Source organism: Linepithema humile, chromosome 4, assembly GCF_040581485.1.
Source record: "Linepithema humile isolate Giens D197 chromosome 4, Lhum_UNIL_v1.0, whole genome shotgun sequence".
In the NCBI taxonomy this organism is placed as follows: domain Eukaryota; kingdom Metazoa; phylum Arthropoda; class Insecta; order Hymenoptera; family Formicidae; genus Linepithema; species Linepithema humile.
The window spans coordinates 20788800-20799260 of NC_090131.1; the positions used below are offsets into that span (position 1 = coordinate 20788800).

Consider the following 10461-nt stretch of genomic DNA (forward strand, 5'->3'; position numbering starts at 1 on the left):
GATGGCGAAATTTTTCTTTCTTTTTGGAATGAATGACTTTTACGCAGATTATAGTCATTTATATCGGCTTTTGAAATTGAGATTAGCGTTAAAATTTGGCTTCAGCAGAGTTTAAGTGTTCTCGTTCCTTTAATGTCTGTTATCATCGTAAGAGCTCGAAGTGTTTCCGGAACGTCGGCGACCTCCTTGTCACTACTTCCACGGAATGTCTGAAGGAGGTATCTGGGACAACTTCGAGTTAACTTAAACCTGTCGATATCTCGATAATTTGTGCTGGCCTAACGACAGTGTGAAACATATGACCACTGATCGTCTTCTTCCCCTAATCTTCTCAATTTCCGTCACCATTTCTTCAACAGCGGAACCGGTTTTTCAATAACAATAAAAAACAATCTTCCAGCTACCGCTTTGTGAAATCTTCGCAGATCTTTTATCGATTCTTCGTATTCTTGACAGTTATTATTCAAGTCGATCACGATGCAGCCGGCGTGGACGTTTTATAAGAAACTTTTCTGTCGGCTTTAGGGTCACTGGTTCACTAGTGTCTATCCTCGCTGTTATCCCACGACGATCGATCGCGCCCGTTTTCCAACCGCTACCAAGAAATGTTGATACTGACGTCTCGACGACGATGACGATGACGGTTATGTCGCACACACCCACCGACCGGCTCCGGGCTACACCGCGATGAAGAAGAAACTCGAGGTGCGCGAGTCGCTCAGGGTGAAAAGATCGTCGGTAGGAGAATTTCCCGGTCGATTCGCCGGTCTCGAGTACGCGGAGGAAGAAAGGGACGACGGAGATCCTCCTCGTCGGGGAAAAGAGTTTCCTCTCGCCAGGCTCTACCCCGCCGCGGGTGGGTAGCGCCGCGGCGCCCCGGGATCAATAAACCGACCGCCCGGCCGTCGCCTGCCCTAGGTCCTGCCTGGCCTCTGCCTGCCGAGATCTCCCGTTTGCTTGAGCGACGTCGGACGCCGACGTCCCGACGCGGCGCGCGCCTACCTGCACCCCCGTCGTCGCGCTTCTCCGCGCGCCAATCCCCGAACGCCCGGCGTCGCGGCGTCGCGCCGCGCTCCGGTGCGATCTCCGCAGACCACGCGCACGCCCGCTCGCGTGCAAATTCGCGTCGCAGGTCGATATCCGACCGCAGCGACCAGGAACGTCCACGGGAAAATCAACGAAAAGTACATTCGCGGAATTTGAATGCCTTTCGAGTAAGTTCAGTAACGGACGTAAAGAATACGTTATTCGAGGAGATTTTTGCCTGAATAAAAAATAGAAAAATTTAAGAGAAAGAGATAGAGAAAAGACGCGAAAACACAAAATAATGGTGAATTATCCTAAAAGAGGTAAATTTGTTCAGATTGAACATATTTTTATTGTACTGCGTACAACCCTGTATATACTATTTGCCGCATAATATCATATATTTCACAGAGAAATTAGAAAAGTTATTTTCTCCTTAGTTGTTAGCTCTAGATATGCTAATTACGTATACCTATTCAAAGATATAAGATAAATTATTTTTTGCTTTTCAACCTGATGAGGAAAGGTATCTTCTTAAAATGTCATTGATGTGTACAAGTACAAATTATATTTGCTCTTTAAATAAATTATTATGATTTATTAATACACTAGAGAGAATAGTATGTAAACATATACTATTCTCTTACAGAGAAATTAGACTATCGCGAAAGTTAGAATTAATATAACAATGACATTTTTATTTTGTCTGCAATATTTTGCAAAACTGTTTTCAAGTTACACACGAAATATTTAAATAATTATGCACGATTATTGCATAATATTGTAACCTTTCTATGAAAATACACGCCAAGTTTTATTTGGAACGATCGGTCATTAGCTTGATACACCTGCTAGGTCGGTGTACACTGACGTGTCTTCCTTCTTGAATAAATTGTTATAAGGAGCAGACAAAAATAGTTTATTGTGAAATTAATAAATTTGAGTTACGGCGATAGAATTTCATCTACCAGAATTTTAATAAATAAAACATTGTATTACAAATTTTAATTTTAATCGTAAGGAACTTGGTTACTCAAGAGCAACTAACTTTATTACTGTATAAGTTATTTATTAACATTTAGACGGCCATTATTGAAGTTATTACTGACTTATATAATACCGACTTGCCGTTGTAAAGCACTTCGCGGTCTTGTGCGATCGCTTCATTTTGTTCCTGCTCTTTGCAGATCGATATCCTCGACAACCCCCGCGATAACCACGAACATATGTTGCAAGGAGTAGTCCGGTAATAATCTATTATTGGATATAATGATAGTGGAAACACGCTTAAAAGTTTGAAGCAGTAAAGAGTCCTCTAATATATATAACGTAATTTTGATAATCGGTATTATTTAAAAAAACAAAAATTGAAATTAAGACTTAACGAATATTGATACACAATGGACGTATTGAAAAATATTTAATTAACAAAATCTTAGTATTGTCATGTATGTCATAATTATGACAGTGTCAGTACATTAAAAAAAAAATTCACTTAATGAGACCATCTCATAAAACTCAAAAACTTGATTTAAGATATTCAATTGTTTACTTATTAGGCGCATAATTACATGCTTATTTTTATAAGCACTTTAATTGTGGCGATCTCTTATGAAGAAATTTATGCATTATAATTACTTATACATATTTTTTTTATATGAGCCATATAAAAAATATTTTGCAAAGAATTAATTTAATTTTAACATATTGATATTATTTTGCAATTTTTCGACTGTCTCCTAAATGCTTAATGACTTTTTTTGCTACACCGCTTATGTCATCTCGTTTCGAAAGCGTCATTGTCTCGATTTTTTTCATCGAGATTGTCGTGATCAGATCATGAATGTATTTCGGCTCTGTAAGATCGTAAGTGATAGACTGTAAAACACGAAGACAGAGTAGCTGCATTTCTTCCGAGGACGATTCAGCTTCTAAATAGTGATTTAGCACATCTCCTACTCGCAATTTGAGCAGATATTGCAAGCCGGTCTTATTCATACTCACGTTGTACAGAATCATTAGCACCAATCTGTAAAGCAACTGTGCTTGTTAACATAGTGTTTCATAAGGTTTCTTTTTTCAAGTGAAAAGATATCAAAAAGAACAAAGATAAAATTTGCAATGCAAAGGTGAAGACAACTTTAGAAATACGATAGGATAATTTATTAATGCATATATGTACCTTTTTAAAGATAACGCTTCGGGAGTTGATGGCAATTCAGGCGTTAGTTTAATTATCTTCTGCACGAATTCCTTTCCATTGGAATTTGTAATTAAAAATTCACGACCCTCCGGATTCGCGGATATGTTTGTGATAATACCGAGGAGCCCCATTACAAATTGATATTCAACATTGCTCGTTGGAGGGAATGCACTTTTATAAATGCTAATAAACGCTCCAAAAGTGCCATTTACTATCGACAAGAATTCTCCTATTTTGTTCTGAAACTATAAAAAAAAAGAGAGAAAAACGTTGAAAAATTGTATTAATATATTTAATAATTTGCTCACAATATAATATAAAATCTAAAAGAATTGCACGATAGAAAAGTTTTAAAAAATGTAAAGACTTGTAGTGTCTTTCTATCTTTAAAAGCTTTTATATATTTCAAGTATAAAAAATTTCATAATGTATTATGTTCTTTTACTTAAAGTTTTCAATTCTATATATCAATTTTATACTTACGCTCGATAACCAAATATCGACAATTTGTGGCAATTTAGAAGCACGCCATGTCAAGTTACCTAACACTGCACCAAGGTTTGTGCAATAAGTACTTTGATTTGATATCTGGATGGAAGTAAAGGCGAAAGTAAATTAACAAATGGCATTTTTAAAACATGGGTAACATAAAAATACTTGCAAAATTTTTAAAAGTATTTTTGAATTAATAAAAAACATTCGTAGCTTGATCCTTGCTACTAAAAACAATAAAATGCATTAATTAAATGAAATTAATCCACGAAAATAAAATAATAAGATTTTACCTGATCTTTCAAACGTTCTATTTCCTCAAATGCAATTTTCTTTTCTTTTGTCAAATTTTCAACTTGAGCACCTAGCTGTTCACATTTTGATTCTAACACTAACATTTCTTTAGCATTATCTATAAATAAATACGATATTTATTTTTTATTAAAGAAAAATATAACAAAATTTTATGTAAAGTGTATAAAACGTATTATAAAGTAATCAGCTGTACTGTTTTTTGAACGTATTTATTTATGTAAAATGTGTTAAAAAATGTTATTTTGTTATAAGAAATATAACCTTTTGATGCATCAACACACGATGTTGAAAAGTTATTAAAAAGTGTATGCATTCCTTCTCCGTTTGTTTCCGTCTTATGAACTTCAGGATTGAAGTTGTTAATCGCAAACATTTGCGGAATGTCGTCTATATATTCGTGAAGATTACATTCAGTGGAACTTAAAATTGTTTCCAAAGAATTCTGAAAGTAGAAATTTAAAGAGAAATAAAATAAATTTCTGCATAACGATAAGTACTAAGCAAAATACATACTAAAAGTTCATGTTCATTTTCGAAATTAATTTCGTCCATCTGTGCTTCTGTGTTATTGAAGAAGAATAGCGGTGTACTTGCAATTGTTGTGTACAAATATTTTTTAGATCATTTATAAAATTAGGTTAAGGTTATAAATGTTCTTATGATGTCACAACTGCTGTTAATATTTCCGTAACCTATAATTAATTTTGCCATTAATATAGCGATATTATCTTATACTTATATTTACTGTTTTTCTGCATATAACATAATATTTATAATAAGAAATTAAAAATATGAATCTATAAATTGAAAGCATAAATAAGCATTGAAGATTACAAAAGTCACATATAAATGAGGACATACCATATTTGACATATTAATTCGAAATAATTAATTAATTATCTGCTTGATTTTCATAAAAATTTGTAATATAACATTGTGATATTTAATATATTTAAAAAATTACAATTTGCTTTGCGACCGCGGTTCTGATTTCTATTGCGTTTAAACCTATTATGTAGACAGTACAATTAAGTAGGTATGTGTAATTTTAACAAAAAAGAAACACGAAATTTATGTTTAAATTTTCAGATATATTCTAAAGGTGTGCTTCTGAAAATTTATTGTTTAAGCCTATTCTGTAACTTTTAACGATGTCGTTATGTATAATTGCGCAGCTATTACGTGATACAAAAAACCTACGCAGTGATACATAACGACATCGTTAAAGATTGCAGAATAGGAGGCTTAATCATCAAAAAATCATTATTTATTATTTGTATTAAATTATTATTATATGTCGAATTTCTCTTAAAATATATTTGAATAATAATTCCGATAACACCACAGAATGTACATGAATCATAATATCACACAATGTGTTATAATTCATAGAGTGATTCAGTTAAATTATTTTTTATTAAGTATTTCTTATTTATAACACATTTTATTAATTCAACATTTTTTATAAAAACTAATGGAAAGTTTTATAAGAGGTACAAGTAATAAAAAATGGAGAAAACTTGAATGTTTTGTTAAATGGGCAATAAAATTAGCATAAGTTGTTCGTGTTATGTTAATTGTATAATATATAAAATTGATTTGATATTATCTAACCAACATTTCGGTCATTTTATTCGACTCTATTTTCTCAGTGTATAATATTTTTATATATGTAATATCTATTATAATTTTTTAATCTTATCAATAATAGATATTAGATAGAAATATAATGAAGAGATAATCGAAAAACGATCGAAGTATTTGTCAAACCAACTTTATTAAACACAATTAAAATAGTATAAACAATTTGCATTGGTTTTATTGCCATTTTACCATTGATGTCATTGATATTCATAAACACTGAAGTTTTACAAATAATTGAAAAATTTATATTGAAAAATTTGTTAAATATTTTTAGCTTTTAGAATAATATAAAGTTCAAAATTTACTGTAATAAGTGTTCACCGTGTAAAATTGCTTATCGATGCAAGTTTTGCTGTAGCGCAGTTTCCGTTCATCGAGATAAGATAAAGTGCGTTCGACTTGATATTCTGCAACGTATGCAAATATTATATGGGCGAGGAAGTTAGCCGAGTCGCAAAATGTGAACGCGCCCACCGACGTAACGGTAAGTTGGTTTCCCGCGTGGCGTGCAGTGGATGCATTTCGGAACGCATAGCGTGCCTCCAGTCGCGCGTTGATCGTGTACATATTATGATGCATCAGAGTTGTATCAAGCGTAACCTCGCGACTTGTGGAAGTTTTATTATTTTTCAGACGTGGATATCTGCAGAGTAGAACACCAACCGTTCAGAATCATACGTAAGTTTCACAGTGAATTGTATTCCGATCGTAATACGTTTGCGTTTAATTCACGATTAAACCAACCAAAAAAGCGTGCAAAAGACGCTTTCCCGCGACTTCCTTCCAATTCCGACAGTTTACATACCTTCAGGTAATTATGAAACTTGGGCGGTATCTATATTTTTCAATCGAAAGAATTTTTATGTTATATAAATATCTATAACGGTTCTTATATATGTATGAAACAATAATGAATCGTTTTGAAACTATAATTGTATTAAATCTGGATGAAATCTGTTTAATTAAACGAATTATTTTGTTCTTCTAGATTATTGTCGAATATATAATATATTGATATTGATCATTTTATTATTTACACTATATACAAAATGCTCTAAAGTAAAACAGTTAATTTTGCCAATTTGTTCTATGAGCAGAATTATAAAGAAATGTTTTATGAATATAGATCTAGAAATACTTGGGTTTGAATTATGAAACACCCTATATATATATGTATGTATATATATGTGTGTGAGTGTGTGTGAGTATGTATGAGTATGTATGAATATGTATGAGTATGTTTGTCTAAAGCTAGTTAATTAACAATCATAAATTATCTTTTCTTTTTAATCCTATGATTCTTAGAATATTAAACTCTACAAACTTCGTGCACAATGAAGTTTACCGAAGGTGAGCAAGTTCTTGCGAAGCATCCAAATACTTCTGAATATTATAAAGGGAGAATTCTTAATGTCAGAGGTGATCGTTACAAAATACAATTTGAAACTGGCATTGAGCATACAGTTCGAGAAAATGATATAAAGGTAATTATTAGCATTTGATAAAAATGCACTATCAAATACATAAATATATTTAAGAAGAATGTAGAATAAATTCAAAATTCCAGTTGTGTTTTTTTTCTTATCTAAAGATATATTCTGCATAGGAATTATGCATTAAAATGATGACATACATATATTAATATGCATTCTTTTTTTATCGCTTAAGTATGAGAGAGTAGGAAGAACTGCAGTCAGATCAAGCAGCAGAGTAACAAAAAGTCCTTCAAGATATTCTCCTAGCAGGAAGTCTCCAAGTAGACGATCACCAGCCAGATCTGGTAGATCACCTGGAAGATCGCCATCGACTACGTCTAGGAAATTGCCTATTCGTAGCACGCGTCAAGCTAAAATATCTCTCTCACGTATAGATATCGAAGGTAAGCATATATTTGCTATTTTTTATTTGCTACTCTAGTAATGATATTTCTAGTAATGCAACTTTGTTCTGATTAATGAGCAGATAAAATGAGCAACCACAAAGAAGGAAGCGAAACAAAATCATTAAGCCAGAGTCCAGAGACTTTGCCTCTGCAACACCGCTTGAAGGATAGTAGTACAGTAACGCGTAGATCAGCGCGATTGTCAAGTCTCAAGGTGGAACAGATTCATAAGCCACTTGTAACAAGAAATGTTGATAGAGCTGTCTCACTTCCGGTGGAGAGGAAAAATTATGTATCTGAATATCTTCAAGAAGAAAAAGAAAGAGGATATTCAGTGCAACGAGATGAAGTAAATTTCAATAATATAATATCAATATATGTATACAACTCTTCTTTCTCATATTTTTTGTGATAAAGGAAATATTATGAGATAGTTTATATGATATAACAATTTATATATTAAGAATTATTTCAGGATCTGAAAAAATTTTTGTTGTCGCAAGAGAACGAAAAATGGGAGAAAATGAAACTTGACAAAGACATGTATAGAGTCGACAAACCGCAAGAATGGGGTGGTTGGATCGGGACTTTTTTCCTTATATTTATATTACCGGCGTCTGTTATCTTACCGCAACTCTTGTGCTCTAAAGAGCAGTGCAAATCTGCTTATGTGAAACTTACTACTGATTTGGAATTTTACATAAATTTGTATAGCTTGTTGGCTTATGCAGCATTTTTAGTCTTACTGGCTTGCATATCGATTATACCTATTGGGAAAATTGTGGATGGACAGCACAGTAAAATCGGAAGACTTCAATATCGCATAAATGGTACATACTTAATATTGTGGCCTTTATTTTTAATTTTGTTACTATTTCTAATCTTAATAATATTTTTTTTAATTTTCAGGTTTTTTAAGCATTATATTGATGGTTGCTGTTTTCGGTATATGTGTGTACAAAAATATTCCAGTCAGTGATTATATTTTGAATAATATTGTACAGTTGTCTGTCAGTGGCTGGCTTGTGGGCACAATTTTAGCATTGGGATTATATATCAAGGCAGGAAGAGCTCCGGTAGCCAATCTTAATATATACGCATCAACGAATAGCATGATATACAATTTTTGGCAGGGAAGAGAGATTAATCCACGAATTGGTGCTTTGGATATTAAACTGCTGTTAATACGAGCTTCTCTCATTGGCACGGTAATTATTATTTTGTATCTTTTTTCCTACAAAAACAAATTTAATATAAATAACCGTTACAATTATTCTTTTTGTTTTGCAGTTGATTGTGAATGCGGCTGTCGCAATTAAAATTTTTGGCAATGTAAAAAGTATTGAGCAAGTTCATGCAGCTGCATTGTTGGCTATCGTCTTGCAACTGTTTTATATTGTTGATGGATTAATATATGAAGCTGCTATTTTTACGTCTTTTACAATAATGTACGAAGGAACTGGATACATGACATGCATCAGTCACTTACTATATCCATTTTTGACAACTCTTACAACAAGATTCATATTGTATCAGAAGTAAGTAAAACTAACAAGTTAATTGACAAGTAACTGTAATATTCTAATCTCTGTTTTATGTACTTTCAGAATAAAACTGAATTACTTTGTCGGAACTGCTTTGTTTGTATGCGCCTTGGGCTTTTTAATAGGATATAAACTGTATAGAGCTAGCAATTCGCAAAAAGACGAATTCCGAAAGAATCCTGTTTCACCGACTGTACCTTGTACGTATAAAAACATAATTACTTTTTTTTTCTCTTTTTTTTTTTTACTAATATAAACTTGTTCTTGGGATTTATAGATTTGGAGACTATTCCTACGTCACGTGGAAAGAAACTTATGTTATCTGGTTTGTGGGGCCATGTGAGACATCCGAATTATTTAGGTGACATTATAATGCAATGGTCTATCGCTTGCATTATTTTTACATGTGACGTTCTCCCATATTATGCAGCGATCTGTTGCATGTTAACTTTGGCTTATAGAGCTATAAGAGATAATAGACGTTGTCAGATGCGATATGGATATGCATGGGAGCAATACTGTTTGCGCGTAAAGTACATGATCATGAAGTATATATTTTAAAGCAATAGAGTGCGTTAGCAAGGTAAGTATTTTTAAGTATGAAATTATACATATATATCGAAGTTTTCTTGAAAATGCCCTGAATGCTCATTAAATATCTTATAGGATCTCTCTAATCGTATATTTTGCAATATTTTTATTACAAGATATAGTGATATAGTAGTATTATGAAATATACAAATGTAGAATCTTAAGAACCAAAAATATTTTGATAATATTGAGAGATATATAATATTATGCATTATATTTAAGATAAGATTTAATTATAAAATGAAGAATTATTAGTATGATTGATTAGTATGATGGTAGAAGTGATGATGATAGAAAAATCATCAACACGATAGAAAAACAAACAAAATGATACATTAACGTTTTATTGAATGGGGAAATTTTATGTATTTTAAATAAGTATGTATTTTAAAATAAGTATAAGGAATATATATATATATATATAAAAGCATAGATATAGATGTACGAAATACGTAGTGGTGTTAAGACATGTGCCTGTAATATCGAGCATTACAATTTGAGAACATAGATTAATTAAGATGTTTTATACTTTTATATACGTTATATATCTATATCACACCTATATATCTATATCACCTGAGATTAATAAGTAGATTTAAAAAACACATCAAATAAAATATATATTATCATCTATTCTCTCATATTTATTCTGCATTCTAATGAGGGTTTTTCCACCAATAGTTTGCAATTATATGTTTTTGCTTTGCTATTATGGCACAATTAATTATATATTTTAGTTTTGGAGGAAATTGCTTATTCTTTAA

The 10461-nt window shown here is 32.1% G+C and overlaps 3 protein-coding genes across 12 annotated transcripts in view; 2 read left to right on the top strand and 1 right to left on the bottom strand.

Moving 5' to 3' along the window:
• LOC105667715 (gamma-aminobutyric acid receptor alpha-like) overlaps positions 1-10461 on the top strand; it is a 93673-nt gene that overhangs the window by 64244 nt on the left and 18968 nt on the right. The gene's annotated exons all lie outside the window — the stretch shown is intronic.
• LOC105667766 (heat shock factor 2-binding protein-like) lies at positions 1661-6087 on the bottom strand. 2 transcript variants are annotated; one of them, XM_012359771.2, is made up of 7 exons: positions 6002-6087; positions 4550-4728; positions 4298-4478; positions 4015-4133; positions 3713-3817; positions 3209-3474; positions 1661-3055 (listed from the first exon to the last, which is right to left on the bottom strand). In XM_012359771.2, exons 2-7 carry the CDS (start codon positions 4586-4588, stop codon positions 2740-2742), a joined length of 1026 nt encoding a protein of 341 aa, XP_012215194.1. In that variant the 5' UTR covers positions 4589-4728; positions 6002-6087; the 3' UTR covers positions 1661-2739. The 2 variants fall into 2 exon arrangements, with proteins under 2 accessions (XP_012215194.1, XP_067209547.1); XM_067353446.1 differs by lacking the exon at positions 6002-6087 and adding an exon at positions 4898-5116.
• LBR (lamin B receptor) lies at positions 6221-10330 on the top strand. Of its 4 annotated transcripts, none has more exons than XM_067353420.1 (10): positions 6351-6491; positions 6669-6881; positions 6986-7164; positions 7349-7559; positions 7643-7911; positions 8038-8392; positions 8472-8770; positions 8853-9100; positions 9170-9306; positions 9384-10330. In XM_067353420.1, exons 3-10 carry the CDS (start codon positions 7015-7017, stop codon positions 9665-9667), a joined length of 1953 nt encoding a protein of 650 aa, XP_067209521.1. In that variant the 5' UTR covers positions 6351-6491; positions 6669-6881; positions 6986-7014; the 3' UTR covers positions 9668-10330. The 4 variants fall into 4 exon arrangements, with proteins under 4 accessions (XP_012215085.2, XP_067209521.1, XP_067209520.1 ...); XM_067353419.1 differs by having other exon boundaries at positions 6669-6853; XM_012359662.2 differs by lacking the exon at positions 6669-6881 and having other exon boundaries at positions 6221-6358.

Coding starts and splice junctions, on each gene's coding strand:
- LBR (XM_012359662.2), top strand. CDS start 7,015: ATGAAGTTTACCGAAGGTGAGCAAGTTCTTGCGAAGCATCCAAATACT. Junction 8,771..8,852: donor GAGCTTCTCTCATTGGCACG/GTAATTATTATT, acceptor TTTGTTTTGCAG/TTGATTGTGAATGCGGCTGT. Junction 9,307..9,383: donor TGTTTCACCGACTGTACCTT/GTACGTATAAAA, acceptor TGGGATTTATAG/ATTTGGAGACTATTCCTACG.
- LOC105667766 (XM_012359771.2), bottom strand. CDS start 4,588: ATGGACGAAATTAATTTCGAAAATGAACATGAACTTTTA. Junction 4,134..4,297: donor GTGTGTTGATGCATCAAAAG/GTTATATTTCTT, acceptor ATTTATTTATAG/ATAATGCTAAAGAAATGTTA. Junction 3,818..4,014: donor TAGAACGTTTGAAAGATCAG/GTAAAATCTTAT, acceptor ACTTCCATCCAG/ATATCAAATCAAAGTACTTA.